The sequence below is a fragment of the Danio rerio genome, chromosome 12 (assembly GCF_052040795.2).
Source record: "Danio rerio strain M-AB ecotype USA chromosome 12, GRCz13ab, whole genome shotgun sequence".
Classification (NCBI taxonomy): domain Eukaryota; kingdom Metazoa; phylum Chordata; class Actinopteri; order Cypriniformes; family Danionidae; genus Danio; species Danio rerio.
In genome coordinates, this window is record NC_141032.1 from 17,611,884 (window position 1) to 17,632,645 (window position 20,762).

A 20,762-nucleotide genomic window follows, 5' to 3' on the forward strand; every position below is an offset into this window, starting at 1 on the left:
ATGTTTACAAACATGGTATTTGGTCTATTAGTTGGCGATGTCACCGACCAGATATGGCAGTAACGCACCAAAAAGTTTGTTGTCACCGTAAAACAGGAAGAAGAAGAAAGCACAATTCTCATCATTATTTGGAATTTTATTTTCGCCAGCTGGACACCGGCCTCACAGCTCTGTGAATGTCCGTGCTGTCACTTATTGATCCCTGATATGTAAATTTAGCTTGTGTGGACGCTACTGCGCTACTTCACTAATAAAATAGTTTCGCTACTGAAAAGCTTTTTAGCGACGCTACCGCCACACTACTGAGAAATGTAGTTAAGCTACACTGTAAAAAAAAAAACTTAATTTTACAGAAAATATCCCTAAATTTTTTACAGTCATTTTTTGTCATTTAAAGTCATATGTAGAACTTAGTAAAATGACAAACAATCTCTCTAAATTCACAGTTTGACTTCATTTTAGGTACTTTATCATTAAAGACAAATTACTGACATTTTTGTTTTTTATACAGGGAAATTACAGTATTACTTCTACGGTATTTTTTCTGTTATTTTAAATTACATTCAAAAATCCATGAAAATTGCAAACAATATCTGTAAATTAACAGCTTGACTGTTATTTTATGTACTATATAAGTAATGACAAATTACAGCAATTTGTCAGTTTTATACAATAAAATTGCCATATTGTTTACAGTGTTTTTTCCTGTTTTTTATGAAGTACATTTAAAATTACGTAAAATTAAAGTAATAAATTGTAATTACTTGCTCTGTTAAAAAATAATAAAACATCCTAAAAAAAAATGTCAAATGACTTTCAGCTACGGCTGCCAAACAAAAAACATAAAATTATGGTAAAATGTCTATTGAAATAAAGTGATATATACAGATGTTACTACTTCAATGTGTTCCTTGTGCCGCCATTCATACCGCGGCGACAGCGGTACTTGATGCGCCAGCAGCATTTGACCGCTGGGTGGCACTTTAACCACAGATATTCAGCTTTGCCTTTTCACAATGCTAAACAGACTGTTCTGTAGGCGTAGCTTACTGTATGTGATGTGATGTGTTCAATTAAAATATAATTTTAATTTAGTTTTTCTGGTAATAGACATGCTCTTACACTATACTATGCTGTAGAAAAGATACATGGTGAGAAGTCAAAAAGCAAATATAAGAATTAAGTTATTAGCCTTCAGTGCCCGATTAAATTGCGTTGGGGTGAAAATAATGTTTTGATTTCTTTGACTATCATGGCAATGTTATTATCTCAAATCTTAAACGTACGCATAAGAAAAACAGCAAAATAATATATATTATCCTGCCGGTAGAGCACATCACCTCACAGTTGTGAACTTGCGATCACCTCAACTTACATTTAAAATTTGTTTACCTGTTTATTGTAAACTTTTTAAGTGCAAAGAGGATTCGTTTTGGAAAATAGAATTGAAGAAATGAAAGACAACTAAAGTGAAAGCATATTCAGTACAAATAAGTAGTCTTAAATAAATAAATAAATAAATAAATAAAGCAGTCTTTTAGTCTAAATATAGAGAGATGTAGTTTGCTATTTTGATAGGACTAAGACAAGATATTTTCATTTATGTTTTTAATTTACGTTTTTATTTACATTTTCGTTGTTGATTATATTTTACTATCTCATTTTATGTTTCAATTATAGTACATAATAATAAACGAATAATGAAAATAAATAAAAAATGAAAATAGGACATAAATTAAGTCTGGCAGGTTTATTTTTTAATAATTTAGTTTCAGTTCCGTTTTTTTTGTTTCAAAACGTCAATGTTCTGCTTTAAAGTATAACTGTTGTTTTGTTTTGTTTTTTTACTTAATGGCTCAGTAAGTTTTGTATTTTAATTTCATATTCAGTCACCTTGCATATGCGTGTGAAATATAATGCGCATAACCGCGGAAAAAGAAGAAAAGGCTGTCAGTTAAAGCTAATCAAAATTAGCTATATTAAAATACAGCATTTATGTTAATACAGAGTCAGGCAGAGTGTGAACAAACTCAAGGCTAAGATATGCGCTTGTTTTTTAATGCATTTAAAAATAAATGCTATATAAATAAATGTTTTTTTTTTACTTTTTTTGTATGGTAAAGGACAATGCACATTATGTTATTGATGTAAACTTAGGCTAAAACTTACCATTGATAAACGTGACCTACCTCAAGCAGATCACTTAAAGTGTAATAAAAATAATGTTGCCGCAGGACATAAACGAAGTCCCGCAAGTTTATTTTTAATAATTTAGTTTCAGTACTATCAATTTTTTTTCTCAAAACATCAATAGCACCTTCAATAATCTAAACATTAAAGATGGACCGCAAGATGTGTTGAGTGGCTATATGTGGTGAAGAACGATGGCAAAGCTAAGTGTGATTATTGTAATAAACTAATAAGTTATAAAGCAGAGAGTCCCGACCAACAGGACTGACTTAGCATATGCGGTTGGCTCATTCTTCACGAATATAGAATTAAAATAATGGCGCGTTAGGTTCATTGTGCATCCCGCAGGTGCAACCAACAAGAGTTGTGCATTTTAGTTTAACTTTTTTGCGCGTTATAAGCAGCTCGGTGTTAGTTTTTAATTAAATATATCGAGCCGAAACTAAGCAGCGCATTCTCTCCGCCTCCTCCTTTATAACCAGCGGGATACGCTACTGAAGCAGGAGAGACACTCCGACGTTCATAATCTTAGCTGATGTGTCGGAGTCGAAAGAATATATCAAAGAGGAATGTTCTTTTTACAGTGCCGATATGTTTAATCTTTTTTTCCATGTCATTTCTCTTCAGCAAATTATATTTTTAAAGCTGCTTGATTCTTTTAAAACCGAAAGCAGAGCCCGTCAATTGGTGTTTTTTCATAAGATACTCCTTTATTAATGTTTTATTTTATGAGTGTCTTTAATGTGCTTTTTAATAGTTTTATTTTATTCAAAGCAGCGCCTAAAAGCGAATTTATCCTCAAATCGTGGCATGAGAGCGATGTCATGTCGCATATATTGCCTTTTTTTCTGATCTTTTTGCATAAAGGTTTTAATTAAAAGACAGGTAATTTAATTACTTTCGATGTGCTAAAATATTTGTTAAATAAATGTTATTAAAAAAAGGCATATGCAATGTGCTCTGACGGGTAAAATCAGATTCTTTCTCTCTTTCAAGTTCAAAGCAAATTTGAATGCCAAAGGATTTTAGATATGCATATACAAGACTGTATGTAGTATATTAACATCAACAAATTAATAAAATAAGTAGCAAATGAGAAATAAATGACAGACAAGTTGATAAAAACAGACATTATCTCTAAAAGTTATCAGAATTGCAAGATTAAAACAGCTGAATATAGGCCTAAAATAAATCTAGAAAGCTTGCGCACGGATATTTATTCTTTTTTTTTCGAATAACGAACAATTTCAACCACGGGGAGATACCAACAGCTTGATTTGCAGTATTTTCTAACATGTTAGAAGAGGGCAGCGGACATGGCTGCCGGTGGGGAAGCGGCTGTGCCCTCAGCAGACGGAGCTGCATATCCTAACTAAATAGTGCACTAAATACTCCGAGACAGGCACGTGCACACATAGGGCTCAACCTGTGCAGTGCACATGCCCTTTGGATAGAAAGTGCCCTTCCAAAATGATCAAAAGTGCCCCCTCGACGCGGTCGGTCCCGCCCTTCAGTAGGCGCGCGACAATACCGCGTCAACACCGCTCTTCAGTAAGTTCAGACTTCGCAAGTTTTATCAAGGCTCTTCTTCTCAGTTTGATATGGAAAACATACCGAGGACACGCGTCAATCTTCACAGGGAACAGTGTACTTTATAACTTCATTCACATCACCCTGGCTACGTTGTTTCACTTTCTCAACAATAAAATGTAAACATGATATAAGGAACTGCCTATTTTTATTTTAATATTAACAACTATACAGACAGCAGAAATGTTGAGGCGTCGTGCTGCATTATGAGCGTCATCTTCACTGTGTGGACATTTATAACAAAACGGAGCCGATAACAACTGTCTCCTTTCAATTTCAGTGAAAATACGAAACATACCCTCTCTTTTGCTGAATATCAGTTTTAATAATCGATAATGGCCATTATAAAAGTATAACATACAATAAGTTTATACATTATAGGAAATAAAGGCAAGCGATGAATGTACGTGCTTACATTAATCATTAACTTATCTTTGCGCTCAGCCAAAACACGTTACCTGAGAACAAGTAATAGATTCCAATGACCAAAGTCAGGGAATATGTCGTTAGATAAAGACAACAAGATGAATGAAATATCACGTTTAATAAATATAGCGAGATTAGATCCAGCGGGAGATGCTTGATGAGAAGTCCGACTAGCAGAGCTCTCATCTGGGTAGATGGGCTCCAGCGATTGCCAAAGTGTGTGTGTGTGGTCACGTGATGTGCGTTTTCAGCGTTTTGGTGTGGACGGAGAGCAGTTCAGAAACGCTGGGTAAAACGTGAGTGTGGACGCAGATCGTTTTCATTCTAAAACGCCGTTTTAAAACTAAAACGCACTAGTGTAAACGGGGCCTTAGGCTATTCTATCGTGATGACACCATAAAAGGACTTCAATGCATTGATATAGGTAATAGGGATACAATGAAAATCCGATTTCACTATTGACCCTGTTTTTATTCATTGACGGCTTCCCAACGCCGCAATTCTGTTGCGCGAAAAAAAGCTGCTGCAAATAAGCAAATTTATGACAATACACATTTAATAGTTTCATGAAAGTAGTAGCTGGTGTGCTTCATCTGCGTGATTCTGATTTGACATTCTTCTGCTAAACTTGCTCTGTGTTGAGGTGTAAATGGGCTGTGCTCTTTGCTATTGAGGCTATAGACATCAAGGTGTAAATGAGCTATAGTTCTCTTAGCAACTTTCAATTTTGAGGTGGGGGAAGTGGGAAGAGGCAATTCAAATGTACCATCTCTAAAAATAAAAAGGCCGCTTACGCGGCATTTGTGTTTAAAGATTATTACCTTATTTTAATTTTATTATTATTAATTTATTCATTCATTCTTCATTCATTTTCTTTTCGGTTTAGTCCCTTTATTAGTCTGTGATCGCCACAGCGGAATGAACCGTCAACTTATCCAGCATATGTTTTACGCAGTGGATGGCAGGAGGGCCAGCTGGGGCTTCGGGATGGAGTGAAAGGAAAGGCGGAATTTGCCCCGAGTCTGGGAAAGATGGCTTGCCGTAATTACACTAGTTTTCCTATCGCACACATGCGCCAAACACATAAACAAATAAATAAAAAAGGGAAAGAAAACATCTAGCCTTGAGGTCTTTTTGCTTATAATCGCCCTTATGTTTCCGTTTTAAATGTAAGGCTGTTGCATAAAAAAATACAATTTTAATTTATAAGTTATTTTGCTGCGTCCCCCTTGATGTTTCAATAACGCATAATAATCTACACACCATATTAAAGACACAGCAGACATAAAGGTTGTGTGTGAGAGCCCGAGCAAAAAAGGATCAGAAATTGATCACGCACGCACAGGAAAAAAGGCAATTATGCAACACATGACATGCATCGCTCTCAATTGACGGGCTCTGCTTTCTGTTTTAACATAATCAAGCAGCTTAAAAATATTTTGATGAAGAGAAATGACAGGAAAAAAGTAATAAAAAAAATAAAAAGATTAAACGTATCGGGACTGTTAAAAGAACATTCCTCTTTAATATATTCTTTCGACTCAGATACATCAGCTAAGATTATGAATGACGGAGTAGGCTATCTCTCCTGCTTGCTTCAGCAGCGTGTGTCCAGCTGGTTATGAACGAGGAGGCGGAGAGAATGCGCTGTTTAGTTTCGGCTTGATATAAAAACTAACACCAAACTGCTTATAACGCTCAAAAAGTTAAACTAAAATGCACAACCCTTGTTGGTTGCACCCGCAAGTTGTGTTATGTATATTTGTGGCTGTGAAGTTTATTAATATATATATAATGGCTCAGTATCTCAATATATATATATATATATATATATATATATATATATATATATATATATATATATATATATATATATATATATATATATATATATATATAGAGAGAGAGAGAGAGAGAGAGAGAGAGAGAGAGAGAGATACTGAGCCATTACAAGTAAAAAAAACAACAACAAAAAACTAAAATTTTACTTTAAAGAAGAACAGACGTTTTGAGGAAAAAAAACTGAACAGAACTGGAACTAAATTATTAAAACTAAACTTGCAGGACTTCGTTTATGTCCTGCGGCAACTTTATTTTTATAACACTTTTTTTTTTTGCCCCGAGTCTGGGAAAGATGGCTTGCCGTCATTACACCGATCGCACACGAGTTACATGCGTCAAACACATACATACATAAATAAATAAATAAATAAATAAATAAATAAATAAATAAATAAAGGAAAGAAAACATCTAACCTTATAGGCTGAGGTCTTTTTGCTTATAATCGCCCTTATGTTTCCGTTTTAAAGGCTGTTGCATAATACAATTTTAATTTATAAGTGACTTTGTTGCGTCCCCTTGATGTTTCAATAACGCATAATAATCTATACACCATATTAAAGACAACAGAAAGACATAAATCTTTACAAATTACCTGTCCCCTTTTGTAGACTCAAAACAAGTGTCAAATCTTGAAAAAAATGCCTAAGCCATATTAAAATATAATTTAAAGAATTACATTATCGGATAAAACCGCATTAAATAAATAAACCAATATAAAACAAGCAAAAGCAAGCTATAACAGTTTAGGTAGGTCTATGTAGCCTACATAAATGAAACCGTTAAAGTCAAATTAAACTTTCATTTTACAAGATTTTTTTTTTTTTAAAGATTTTAGATATTTTCTAAAAACAATAAACACCAGAGAAGGTTTAAATATTTATATAGTGTGTACGATGATAATAATTAAATCGTTCAAACAGAGCATTTTTTGGGGAGAGTGAAAGCAGAATGCGACCTTTTGATGAATTAGCTCTAACCTTTGACAGTTTTTTTTTTTCTTTCCGCGGTTATGCGCGCATTATATTTCAAATGCATATGCAAGGTGACTGAAATTGAAATTAAAATACAAAACATACTGGGCCATTAAGTAAAAAAACAAAACAACAGTTATACTTTAAAGAGAACTTTAAAGAGAACATTGTTGTTTTGAAACAAAAAAATAACTGAAAACTATTAAAAATAAACCTGCGAGATATGTCCTGCGGCAAAATTATTTTATGAAGCAGTATTCAACTTAAGCTCTTTAGACCATGCGCCTGACCGTTTCTTAGTGTTTCACCACAAGGCCTATTTTTATTATTTTTCATTATTTGTTTATTATTATGTACAATAATTGTGACATAAAATTAAATAGTAAAATATAATTAACAACGAAAATGTAAATAAAAAGGTAAATTAAAACATAAATGAAAAGGTCTTGTGTTAGTCCTACCAAAATAGCAAACACTGAAAATCTCTTTACATTTAGGCTAAAAGACTGCTTTAATTTTTTTAATTTAGGCATACTTAGAATATTTGTACTGAATGTTTGTGCTTTCATATTAGTTGTCTTTAACTTCTTCAATTCTATTTTTCAAAAAGCTCCTCTTTGCACTTAAAAAGTTTAGAATAACAATAAATCGTGTTAACAAATTTTAAATGATTAATAAAGGAATTATAATGCTTTGACTTATTGTTTAATCTCATTTACAAGCACAATAGCATATTTAAGGCTGCTGTGTGGGCTATTTCTGTCGGTTCGCATCCCGTCCCTTTGCGCCCCCTGGCGGCTCATTCACAAACTGCGGTCATACACTAAAAACAAAGCGGCTCCTATTTCAAACGGCGGCGGTATATGACGCGGCGGTAATAGTCACTTTGAACTCTCACCTACTGTATATATATATATATATATATATATATATATATATATATATATATATATATATATATACACACACAAACAAATGATTTAGTCTAATATCTTAAAAGATAAAAGAGAATAAGTGTACAAAATATAAAGTTTTCAGTGCAACAACGCACAGCAAGGCATTCCAAATGACGTGACAGGCAACATGCTGCCTTCCCCGCCCACATCCAAACACTACTCCAGTCAGGCAAACACTGCTCTAGGTCGCAAAATAACTAGTAAGGATTAATGTAATCCTACTAAAACTAACAGCTGGTCTGGCATTTGGGAGCACTTTGGTTTCGGTACATTTATGGCTGTGGATATGAGACGGTGCTCGAAATTGACCGTTTTGGTCGCATATGCGCCCAAAATTTTATCTATGTGTCACAATATCTATGTGTCAAAATGTCAAAATATATTTTGGAGCATTTGTGCGACCAGTTTTCACAGCAACAGGTTCACCACATGCGCGGAATTAGGAGGCATTTAAGCATTAAGCACCTAAAAACACCAAACACAGTGCTCAGGATTGGTTTAAAATTACTAAAGCATTCATTGTAAAGCTTAATTGTAATTCATTGTAAGGTTTTTAGGAAACAGTGTTTGCCTCATCTACATATTTTAAGCATGAGAATTTTCAAACGTTATATAATCCTTCATTTATTCATCACAATGCTGTCAGTGACCACTGTGTCGTATCGAACTGAACTGTGACTTTTGCGAACCGTTATACCCCTAATATATATATATATTAGGGATGTAACGGTATGGTAAATACCGTCATACCGCAATATTTTTTTTTTTTTCGATATTACCGTAGTCGCATGACTCTGTAAAACTGTAGGTCTTCTGAGAAAATTTGCTCAGGCGAATGAAGCGAACGAGCGGAAACTACAATTCCCATCAGCCCATGCGTGGCCATCATCCTTTGCGGTCTGTTGTCACTACAGATCCAGTAATGCAGAAATGGAGTGTGCTTCTAGTAGCGGGGATGAAAATGAGCTGGAGATGATCGAAACCTAAAGCGGGTGTTGTCGCCTCGCGCGTACTGAATAGCGGTGTTGTCGCGCGCGTTCTGATCGGCTGTGTTGTCGCGCGCGTACTGTAAAGCAGAGAGGGGGGTTGAGCGCGCATACTCAAGAGCGGTGTTGTCGCGCGCCTACTGAAGGGCGGGACGGAGCGTGTGTCGCGTCGCGGGGGCACTTTTGATCATTTTGGAAGGGCATCTTCTATCCAAGACTAAAAAGGGCATGTACACTGCACAGGTTGAGCCCTATGTGTGCACGTGCCTAAAAGTTGGGGAATACGAGTAATAACAGTCATGGGGACTGCAGAAACACAGCACACTGTTCAGATTGATGCAGACATTGACTTGTACCGCAAAGAGACCCTCTATCTCACTCATGGCTTGTCCCCTCAAGTGGGGGAAAGACAATGCACAACGTTACCCACTGCTGTCAACTTGGGCCAAGTCATATCTCTCTGTCCCAGAAACCTCGGTCCCAAATAAGAGGGTTTTTTCTGTTGCAGGGGACATTGTAAATGCCCAGAGATACCAGCTTTTACCAGATTATAGTTATATGATAATTTTCCTTAAAACCCATCCCTATCTAAGTGAGTGAGTGAGTGATTAAATGTTGAATGTGATGAGTTTTTAACAATACTAAATTGAAACTTTATTTTTTGAAGTTCCTGTTTCAAAGCTTACAGATACATGACTAATTTGTATGTCATTGACACTTTTGGCACTTTTTTGGAGTATTTTCATAAGTTTTGTTTTTCCTGTAAATGATTCAATAAATACCGTACCGTGACATTCATACCGAGGTATTACCGTATCGTGAAATTCTGATACCGTTACATCTCTAATATATATATATATATATATATATATATATATATATATATATATATATATATATATATATATATATATATATATATTTACATATAGTTGAAGTCAGAATTATTAGCCCCCTTGAATTGTTAGACCGCTTGTTTATTTTTTCCCCAGTTTCTGTTTAACAGACAGCAGATTTTTTCAAAACATTTCTAAACATAATAGATTTGATAACTCATTTATAATAATGAATTTATTTTACCTTTACCATCATGACTGTAAATAATAAGCTTAAAGTAACATTTAAAGGCTTAACTATGTTAATTAGGTTAACTAGGCAGGTTAGGGTAATTAGGCAAGTAATTGTACAACAATGGTTTGTTCTGTTAACTGTTGTTCTGTAGATTAGAGAAAAAATATAAAATATTTGCTTTTATTCTAGCCAAAATAAAACAAATAAGACTTTATGCAGAAGAAAAAATATTATCAGACATACTGTGAAAATTTCCTTGCTCTGTTAAACATCATTTGGGAAATATTTAAAAAAGAAGAAAAAAATCGAAGGGGGCTAATAATTCTGACTTCAACTGTATGCATATATATATATATATATCAGCTGAAACTAATATTGCCCACTGTTCTCTGTCACCCTGAGGCCACCAGATGGCGGTGAGCCTGAGTACAAGGTCCCTTTCATCTCTGCTTGCACAAAGTGTAATGTGCAACCTTTAAAATGTAACTTTCAAAATATCTTATCTCATCATCCTAAACAACCTTTGTGCCCACAGTTAGCACTCTGCCTAAAAGTTGGCTATTCAAAGTTAGTTAGTATATACAACTTTGTTGATAAATTCTACTATGTAATATGGTATTATTATTAACTATTGTGAACTAAAAGTAATTAACATGGTATACTTTACTATATAAAAAAAAAATTGTAAAACATAGGATTATGAACAATAGCACAGCATCAGAATTAATTTTAAGACATGTACTTCTCACGGTATGGTCCTGCTTCAGAAATAAATCTTCTACAGTCATCTTTCCATCAAGCAAGTTTCCCGTGTCAGACCAATGACTGATTAGTCATGTCACCGACTGAAGGGAGAGGTGGCAGTAACTCATCAAAACTTTTTTTTTTTTTTTACCACTGTAAAACACAAAGACTTTTTTGTTGGTCGGTTATATACAAAATAAAAAATAAAATCGAATGATATTTGCGGTGAATTTTAAAACAAGTTCAAAATATTGCGTTTGCTCAACCGTCATGCGAATGAAGCCTACTTTGACCTAGAGCAGGTAATTACCCTCTCTACTCCACTGTTATGAATGCGGTCTGCTGATCTGACAGACACACTGCAACATGATTTAGAAAGAGCAATGAAGTCCTTGTTGCAGGTCAAAATTAACACATTTATTGCTAAACTAAATGCATTTCTCCACTGATTAGTTGAACTATTTTTTTTTTTTTTTGTGTTGGCATAAACAAACACGACACGCAGTTTAAATTGTGAATGGAGAATGTTAGACATTTCACCTGTTTCAGTTTATTGAATTTGCATCTCCAGGTTTTAGTCATGTTCTTCTGGTGGTAGTTGTCGTTTTTTTTCCCCAATTTTGTTGTTTTAAAAATTGTAAACAACATTTAGCATTTTCATCTTGTACACATTATCGTAACAGTTGAAAATGTTTAGTTCTCTTAGTTATTTAGTTGCAAACTTTCTGAAGCCACATGATTGTCTTTGATTTTAGAGATGTGGTGTTTTGGTTTATCATGTTAGTTTTAATTGAAAATCTGTTCAAAGAAAGCTAAAAGTTTCTGTACTGGTCAGACTGTACAACAATCCACTTCACTTTCATACAGTGTTCATTTGTTTATATTTAAAACCTCTCTCTTTCCAGGTGACAGTGACAGTACTGCAGTGATTGCCTGCTGCTGTTGGGGTCTGATTCATGGAATAGATGAAGTACCACTGTATAATTACAAAAACTTGGAGTACAGGGACCGACTGGAGAGTGTGGCACAGAAGCTATATGTTCTTTCTCACTGATGAAGAAGACTTTTGAATAAAGACAAAAAAGGAGAAATAATTCTTGCAGAAAAAATGCAACATCTAGTAAACATCTAGTTAATAGACATTTAAATGAACTTTCTTTAATGAACGATTAAAAAAATGGTATAAGATAGTATAAAAAAATAGATACATCAAGTTAATTTTATTAAATATACTTAAATAATGTTGGAGTATATTTTAAGTGTATGTCGCATATTAACATCTATGCACTAGTAGTATACATGTACTGTAAGTTTAGTTCTTGGATACTTTTTTAGGAAAAAAATTGTATGTGTGGTTAGTAGGTTTTGGAGAAAAGTAATTAAAAATAAATAAAAAGGTTCTAAAAACACCCTGAGGGCTCTACTTTAACAATCTAGGCGCAAAGTCCAAAGCACAGGGCGCAAAAGCATTAAGGGTATGTCAGAATCTACTTTTCCTATTTTTAGGACGGAAAAGTCCACCGCTTGAGCTTGTTTTCAATAAAATAAATATAAATATATTTTATGTTTATCATATTATATATAACATGCAAGAACATCCAAATCAATTTAAGCCTCACATCTGTATATCACTCTTGGTGGATTGAGAGACTTAACCCTCTGGAGTCTTAAGGTGTTTTGTGATTTCGCCTTTGATTTCTTTCTTCTTTACATAATTTATTTATTTTCTTACTTATGCTTATTCCCTAACTTATTCATAACCTCTCAAGTAGATTATTAGGTAACACTGTATAATAACTACACACTATAAATCATTTACTAAGCATTAGCAAATAGTGAAATCATTATCTGTTAAGCATTAACTCTACATTAATAAACATCATTAAGCAGTTTATAACTGCAGCTACAAATGCTCTATTCTTGACTTACAAACATATTTAAAATGTGCTTAATATATGAAAATACAATTATTAAGCACATTTTAAATATGTTTGTAAGTCAAGAATAGAGCATTTGTAGCTGCAGTTATAAAGTATTACAAATTATAATATTATAATTTAATGCAATACTTCCTTTAGTAATGAAAAATAAACTAAGTATTGCATTATTTACAAACCATTTGTATTTAAGAGTAGTTGAGGGTTTAGGATCATTCAGAATGAGTTAGTAAATGATTAATAAACTATTGAAATCAATGTTATGTCTTATTATTCAGGCATATATTAATGGTTACTATGTATGTTAATAAATGCTTTATTAACTCAACTTCAGTTTTGTGACCAAATCTAAAGTGAGGACTATGCTTTATAAATCCCTTATATTACTCCAGTTCTTACATCATTGCGTTGGCCCCCTATTTAACATCGTATACTTTAAAATCTTATTGACTACCTATAAAGTCCTGATTGGCTTAGTTCGGATTAGTATTCTTGAAAATCCTCTAATACTGCCTGCATATGTACACAGGAAAGGTACTGATATTATGGTGTCACTTTTTCCTGTCTGTGATAAGGATATTTGGACTACAATGCATTGAACTGAACTAACTGAAGCAGTTTCAGTTGACTATAAATTCTATGTTAAAGCTGTTTTGACACAATGTTCATTTATTTATTAGTCCCTTTATTTGTCAGGGGTAACCACAGAGGAATAAACCTCTAACTATTCTGGTATGTTTTATGGCCCTCCAGCTGCAACCCAGTACTGGGAAACACCCATACACTCACACCATACACTCTCATGTTCACACTTATACAACAAAGCCAATTTCATTTTATTCAAATCACTTATAGTGTCTTTGGGGGTGGGGGGTGGGGGGTTGGAAACATGAACTGGACACAGAAATGCCAAGGAACTTGAATCAGGGACCATCTTGCTGTGAGGGGAAAGTGCTAACCACTGAGTAACCATGCCACCCTTACTTTTAAATTATTAAACTATTTAATTTTTTTAATCTACAAGTTATTAAGCTCCTTTTCCATACTGCATGTTCATGTGAACTAAGAATATTTAAACTAGAATTTATTTGAAGACAATATGCTGAATATCTGCCAAAACATTTTAATATTGTTTTAAATCCTGCTAAACATGTTACAAATTGTAAATTATATTACATTAGCCAAATATGTGACCAAAAATGACAACAATTCAAAAATATATATAAAAATCCTAAACTACAAATAATCAAACTATAATTAATAATATTAAAATATCTGAAAGCAAATTGTTACTGATATAAGGCTACCCTTTACAGAAATACAGAAAATTGTGTCATCTGTTGTGTATGTATTCATGCATAGTATATATAACCAGTCAAATAAAGCAGTGTTTTTGTGATATTAAATATATTTTAATACTGCATACATTATTTAGAGATTAAATGTTTAAGCGGAAGGGTATGTCCACATCTTTCATCTGGTTTGTATAGTCTTCATCAAACATCTTGGACTGAGCTGGGGTGAAATGGTTTACCCAGTCACCAACCTCTCCTGTGCAAACAAACACACTTAGTCATTCATTTTGAACACCAAATACATATGATATATCATTTGTTTTTACAAGAAAAATACAACTGCCATTATGATTGGTCTAGTATGTTACAAAAGCCAAACTGTATTTCCAAAACCTTTTTAAGTATGCATCAATTCTAGGTTTATGTTAATCTCAACCTTACGCTCAACTTATCATTATTATGTGTTTCAAGAAATGTTCTTAGTCAAGTATACCCTCATTAAGTCGTACTTTCATATGGTTGATTTGGACCACTCTTAGCTTTACCTTAACACAGTTTTTTTGTTTGTTTGTTTGTTCTGCAAAGATTAAACTTTATTTAAAGGGAATTTGTTGGATTGGACATTTGGTTACAGCAGCAGTAAAACACTAAATCAAAAGACAGCACTTCTGTGGATCCATATAAATGTGCATACTTAATCAAAGCATGACAGAAGCTGCAATAATAAAAAATAATAATAATAATATCAACAGCTTTAGATATTGCTTGTCTAACTTTAAAGCATAATTTTAATTAATATCAGAGATTCTCAGAGCTGAAATTCAGCTTCTTGCAGTCCCTGTTTTTCTCCTGCTATATAGGCTACAGTATATGTAACTTAGAGGAAGTTTTATCACTCACAGAATGTAAAATATTCAATAGAAGGATTTTATTACAACTTAATTGACGTGATAAAATCCCTTAAACCCACAATGGCAAGAATTAAAAGGCAGCGAGGAGGGAGTCAGAATTCACAGATAACGGATCGAGACTCGAGAGTAATTTGATTTCTCTTGAGAGGGTAAGTTGATTCCCTGTGCTGAAATTTTATAACTAATCAACTCGTAAGATTTATTTATTTTTTTATCAATTGATTATTTCTTATCTGGGGACTCACCATTTTGCGCAATTTTTATTATATGACTTTATAATGATCTTATTCAGATCATTGGCACATTATAACTTAGTGCACTGAACTAAAAGTTTCAGATAACAGAGACACAAAAAATACAAAATATTAAGAGCAATGGGTTCCTAGGACAAAAATGATAAACCATTGCTAAAGATAACTTCATATTATAACTACATCCCAGTTAGCCTCAAAACAGTCATGACAGTGTTATCAAAGTAGTATAGCTCTTGTTCCACATTCTTCAACTAAAACATTTAAAAGTTAAAACAAATTAATTTTGAATAAATGATTTAGGGATATCTGATAAGGTGTTAATATGGACCTTTTCTCATGAAGGCAGAAATGGACTGATCAAACACAGCTTTGGGGATGTATGAGTAGTTAGCCATTGGATTGTCCTTCATGACATGGAAAGATGTCAGCTGCACAATCTTATTTATGACATCCTCAGAAACAGACAGGTCCAAATAGTGCATGATCCTCTTAATTTCTCTAGAAGGGTTCTTGTTGAGGAGAAATAAAAATAATATATAAAACAATAAACTAAAAACATGAATTAAATTACATTTGACAAAAAGGTCTTAAAAAGACATTAACTAAACTTACCTCTTTCATATCCTCATAGAGTATGTAGAGAATATTCCTTTCCTTGGATTCCTTCCAGTAACCTTTTACGTGGTCATACCAAGAGCCCCAACCTACTGTAAAAACAACACAAGATTAGACATTATATTCTAAGTCAGTGGAACAACTAGCTACTTAAAAAGTTAGTGTTTGTAGTACAGGACTATTTAGCCCAAAAATGAAGTACTTAAATAAAAGCCCTGCATCTGTCATCGGAGACGAATTTGGGAAAACCTAAAAGATTCTTTAAATACTAGGCTAAAATCGGTGATCTTTGATTGTTGGTTTGACATGTTCACAGACAGCCGTTTAGTGCCCGTTGTGATCAGATTTTTCCTCCCATAAAGTTCCGGCATTGTCAGCAGATTTCAGACACTTTCCTGCAGTGTGACAACAGCTGCGATGAGCATCAATCCAAGAACCAATAGGAGCTCAGAATTTCATGACACAATCCATGTGACAATTTAGATGACTGCGGGAAAATGTCAAAACAGTTTTTTTCTTCCTGGTTTTATTATTAAGACACGCCATGTGCAAACTTGCCGCTACAGATTGTTTACATTTGCTGTGAGAAATCATTTCAGAACGGGGAATAGTGAGAGTGTCAAAAGTCTTTCATGTTTGGCGCGTCTTCATTGTCATTCAGTCTGATATTGACAGCTGAGATCTAACAGTGTGACATATGAGCCATGTTCGTGCAGTCTGACAAGCTACAATCGTTTAGCTTAAAACTGCAGTGTGAGCTGACCTTAAGACAATGTAATTCAGGCTTTGTTCTGTGAATATAACCAGCTGGATGTTTATTATCTCTGACCTACACATGTGACCTTGGATCACAAAACCAATCATTCATTCTTTTTCCTTCGGCTTAGTCCCTCATCCATCGGGGGTCGCCACAGTGGAATGAGCTGCCAGCTACTCTGGCATATGTTTTACACAGTAAATGTCATTCCAGCTGCAACCAAGCAACTTACTGAGAAACCCATACACTCTCTCATTCAGACCCATACACATACACTCTCCAGAGGAAACCCACATAAACATAGGGAGAAGCCCCATGCCACACAGAGACATGCCAACTGGCCCAGCTTGGACTCTAACATGAAAACGAAGTTGAACATCTTTCATGGCCTGCACATTTACCAGATCTAAAAATTATTGAGCCACAAATGTTTTCCTTTACCAGCATCATGTAGTGACCTGCCCACTATTCGACATGAAGAATGGCTCAACATCACTTTGGTCACTGTGTAGGACTTGTACCTGTCATTTGCAAGATTACTTGATGCTGTATTGACTGAAAAAGGAGGCTCCACACTATACTATATATTTAATAAATTATTGTGGTCTAAAACCAGGTGTTTCAATTTCATTATCCAACCCCTGTACAGTATATATTAGCTTAAATAAATGTTTCCTTACGTTGTCCTTTCATGAACTTGTGGATGTATCCATCCCAAGGTCCTGGCTCAGGCTGGGTAAGATTCATACGATCAAAGTGGAAGTAACTTACAAGGTTGTCCTTCGCATTCCGTGCCATATAAATGACCTGGGGAATGTTAACATAATTAGCTTGACCTTGTGGTGAGTGGTAGTTCATAAATGAGTAAAAAATGCTTGCAAAGGTCTGGGAAAATTAAGCTATTTCTTGTAAGCAATTTGTGTTTTATATCCTGCACAAACTATATACAATTTTATGTAGCAAAAGTGCATAATGCTAGCATATGCAAATGATGAGAATGCTACCAGAGTTAATATTCTCATAATGACATTTATCAAAAAGTATTTAACAAGAGATATTGATTTAAGTTCAGTTTAAGAATTGAATTTTAACCTTGCATTTATTTTGCCAGAATCCTGCAGGCACTAGTTGAATGGGCAGGTGAGTTTTGATGACTCTAGGTGGTTTCATCTGTTTAAGCAATTCAAGCCCTAAATGAAGCAAATAAATAAACAAATATATGCAATAAATGTTATTTTGTACAAGTGCGGTAACACAAAATTATCATAACAAAACAATTTTATGTATGAAAAGGCATGCTATAAAATGTTTAAATGTATACCTGAAGGTATGGGCGGAGGAGCACAAATCTCCAGAAAGGGAATACGGACAGCTGTTGGTGCTCTCTTGCACACCTGAGCATCTCCATTGTTTAGCAGAAGATCCACTATCTCTTGAGTCCAGGTAGTGCCTCAATACAGACAGATTAATTCTTACTGGATTTCATCTTAAGACAAACCAATGATACAACTGTATTTTAAAATCTAAGATTTAAGAAGGTCATATTGCAGTTTAGTCTCCGACTAGCGTTAAGCCTTATGCAAAATAAATAAATACATAAATAAATATTTGACAGGCCATTCAAATAAAAAAAGTAAAAACAATTGCAAATTAAGTAGACTTATAATATCTAATTATGTTGGTTTCAAAAGCCAACAAGCTGTTTATATATATATATATATATATATATATATATATCCTCCTTGAGCTTTAACGCTACAAGTGCCAAAATTTGCAGTCAGTGGAGCCATGCTGTTTGAAAACAGCTGTTTCTGTGTCATTAAAAACACACATCTGAGATTTGATGTCAGGTGCACTGTCAGGCCACTCGAGACTAGTGATGTGCAATACCACTGGTTTTCTGTCCGATGATACCAAGTAAAATAAAGGCGAGTATCGTTGATACTGATCCGATACCTTGCCCAAAAATTACTGTTTGGGAAATTTAAGTAACAAGTAGTGTACTTAAAAGTGTTACTTTATACTGAATACGAGACATATTATGAGTTATTCTTGTTTATTGTTGAAGAATTATCATACAAAAAAAGCTGTTAGGAAAAAAGTGACCTCCCTCATGTGAGTCATTTATGTAGTGTTACGTAGTGCGAACACCAAAGTGATAAAGGCATAAAATCAAGTCATGTAGTGCATATCTGGCAATGTTGGGATGTAAAAATAAGCGATATCCACTACTGTTTAGAAATGTTTTAGGTAGATGTGGATCTGCTGAGAGTCAGCTGATGCAAGTTTAATGGAAACCAATCATTTAAAATATTACTGCTCAATTTACTTTCATATTATCAAAAAATATATATATATATTTGTTCTATAAATGTATTTAATAATTAAACTTGGTTTAAAACAAAAAAGTAAGAAAGAAAGAAAAAAAACCCCAATAACAACACTGCCATAGATTAAAAATCCAATATAATCAATAATTCAAGGGTATTTTAACATCTGCATAATCCAGACCTATATTAATAAATAAAGAAAAGAAAATCTTCTCTTTAAATGAAAAATAAATTGAAAAACAGTTTTAAGCATTTTACTTACTTAACTATTGAGTTCATTGTCAGTATAACACCTATTTATTAAATCGACCATTTAAAATTGTGGCTTGTGAAATGTGACCTGAGAGGAATATAATTGTATTTATTTAAATACAGCTAAAACTGCTATTATGATATTACAACAGTGGACCTTACAGGGTTTGGATTGTATTTACATTATTCATGGCACAATATGCAATATCACGCTGATTTTTTGCCAAAATCATAAATTGATATTGGCATTACAGGAGCTTAATTACTGTCTTACTCAGTGCAGAACCTCTCAGTCATGTTCACTAGCACATCTTAAATTCATTTTTTTTTTTTTGGACAGTCAATGCATTATGACAGCTGTTGCTATTAGCATTCTATGATGAGTTCTTAGGAATGCATATATGTATTTATGAGCTGCAAACCTGCCTTACCCATCAAATTGATCAAGCTTTAGCTGTCCACAAGAACCTGAGACATGTCAAGCCTGACACATAACGTGAACCGTAATAGGAAGATAAAATACTGGTATGCCGTTTCTGAAATTGTATCTCTTTATTAAACTAGTGCCCCAACAGTTGTCCCCACAACAGAAAATAAATTTTATATATATAAGTAAATAAATGAATGCATTCCATTGTATTGTTTAATTTAGCCATACAATATGCTTAAGGATCATACTCGATAATAATTTACCTGCTTTAGGGTAAGTAGAGATCAGTAGGTCTGATGGGTCAGGGCAGAATTCTGAAATGGATTTCCAGTTGTCAGCAATTGTGCTCATGAGAGGAACACCCTGAACATCTTTTAGAGGAAATCGCTGAATAGCATCTGCTGCCCTTGTAATGGCTTCTTCATAGCTCAGTGGTTCCTGTTCCATTACAACACGTACGTCCTCTGAAATATCTTCTGTTCCTTTGTTTCCCCACGTTCTTGTCTTTGCCTCTTTGCTATTGCTGAAATCTTACTTTTTGCCTCAAAAATCTGTCTTTTTCCTTTATGCTTTAGCTGTTTTAGTTCACTGCCTTAGCTTTTGATATTTAGTTCGACTTTGTTCGCTTGAATTATTAATTTATTCTGTTTTCTTTCCAGATATTCTTGCTCCTATACTTTTAGTATTCTAATAATAACTGATCCAAAGATTTTCAGTGGTCTTTCTCAGCCTCTACCGTTTGCTTTTTCTGTCTGTGTCCCTACTCTATGGGCGTTACTGTAATGAGTTCCTGAAGTGCAGGGAACTTATATAACTCGTGGACAGCCGGGGCTAAATTCCAAACTTTCAGCAATGTTATCATAACTGTTAATCTGAGTTCAAGGGAGTGTCTTACAAGTATCATTTTAAATGGAAAAGGTTGACATACATAATCTCCTCCATACAGTGCTTATACAGAATGCATGCATGTTAATACTTGGTAAAAATGGCAACTAACTTGGCTAAGTGCTTGAAATCAGATATTGAAAACACATTTTATATGCAGAATTGACGTTCTCACTACTAGAAGTTTACTTTTTAAAACAATAAAAAGGTGAGCTGATGATGCAATGAAAGTGGAGTGGATTTATTGGATATTAGGTTTTGAATGGAGATAATAAGGTAACATCACTTACTCACTCACTTTACTTCAGCTTATTCCCTG

General features: G+C 34.0%; 2 protein-coding genes across 3 annotated transcripts in view; one reads left to right on the forward strand and one right to left on the reverse strand.

The window, feature by feature from the left end:
- adprh (ADP-ribosylarginine hydrolase) overlaps positions 1 to 12,186 on the forward strand; it is a 50,588-nt gene extending 38,402 nt beyond the window's left edge. Inside the window, 1 exon segment of the mRNA NM_001003453.2 lies at positions 11,683 to 12,186. Within this exon segment, the coding sequence (NP_001003453.1) occupies positions 11,683 to 11,831 (149 nt within the window). The 3' untranslated portion in view covers positions 11,832 to 12,186.
- A 1,635-nt stretch (positions 12,187 to 13,821) lies between these two features.
- sult1st6 (sulfotransferase family 1, cytosolic sulfotransferase 6) lies at positions 13,822 to 20,342 on the reverse strand. Of its 2 annotated transcripts, NM_001002599.1 has the most exon segments (7): positions 13,822 to 14,265; positions 15,503 to 15,683; positions 15,787 to 15,881; positions 17,227 to 17,353; positions 17,639 to 17,736; positions 17,868 to 17,996; positions 19,822 to 20,319. In NM_001002599.1, coding segments are annotated over 7 exon segments (927 nt in total). In that variant the 5' UTR covers positions 20,006 to 20,319; the 3' UTR covers positions 13,822 to 14,152.
- Positions 20,343 to 20,762: the final 420 nt, after the last annotated feature.

Bases quoted from the DNA above. Each gene is read 5' to 3' on its own strand.
- sult1st6 (XM_087274907.1), bottom strand. From the start codon at position 17,954: ATGGAGATGCTCAGGTGTGCAAGAGAGCACCAACAGCTGTCCGTATTC. The intron at 17,354-17,867 runs GTATACATTTAA...AACATTCCCCAG, and splicing joins TCCTCCGCCCATACCTTCAG to GTCATTTATATGGCACGGAA. The intron at 14,266-15,502 runs GTCCATATTAAC...TTGTTTGCACAG, and splicing joins TTCTGCCTTCATGAGAAAAG to GAGAGGTTGGTGACTGGGTA.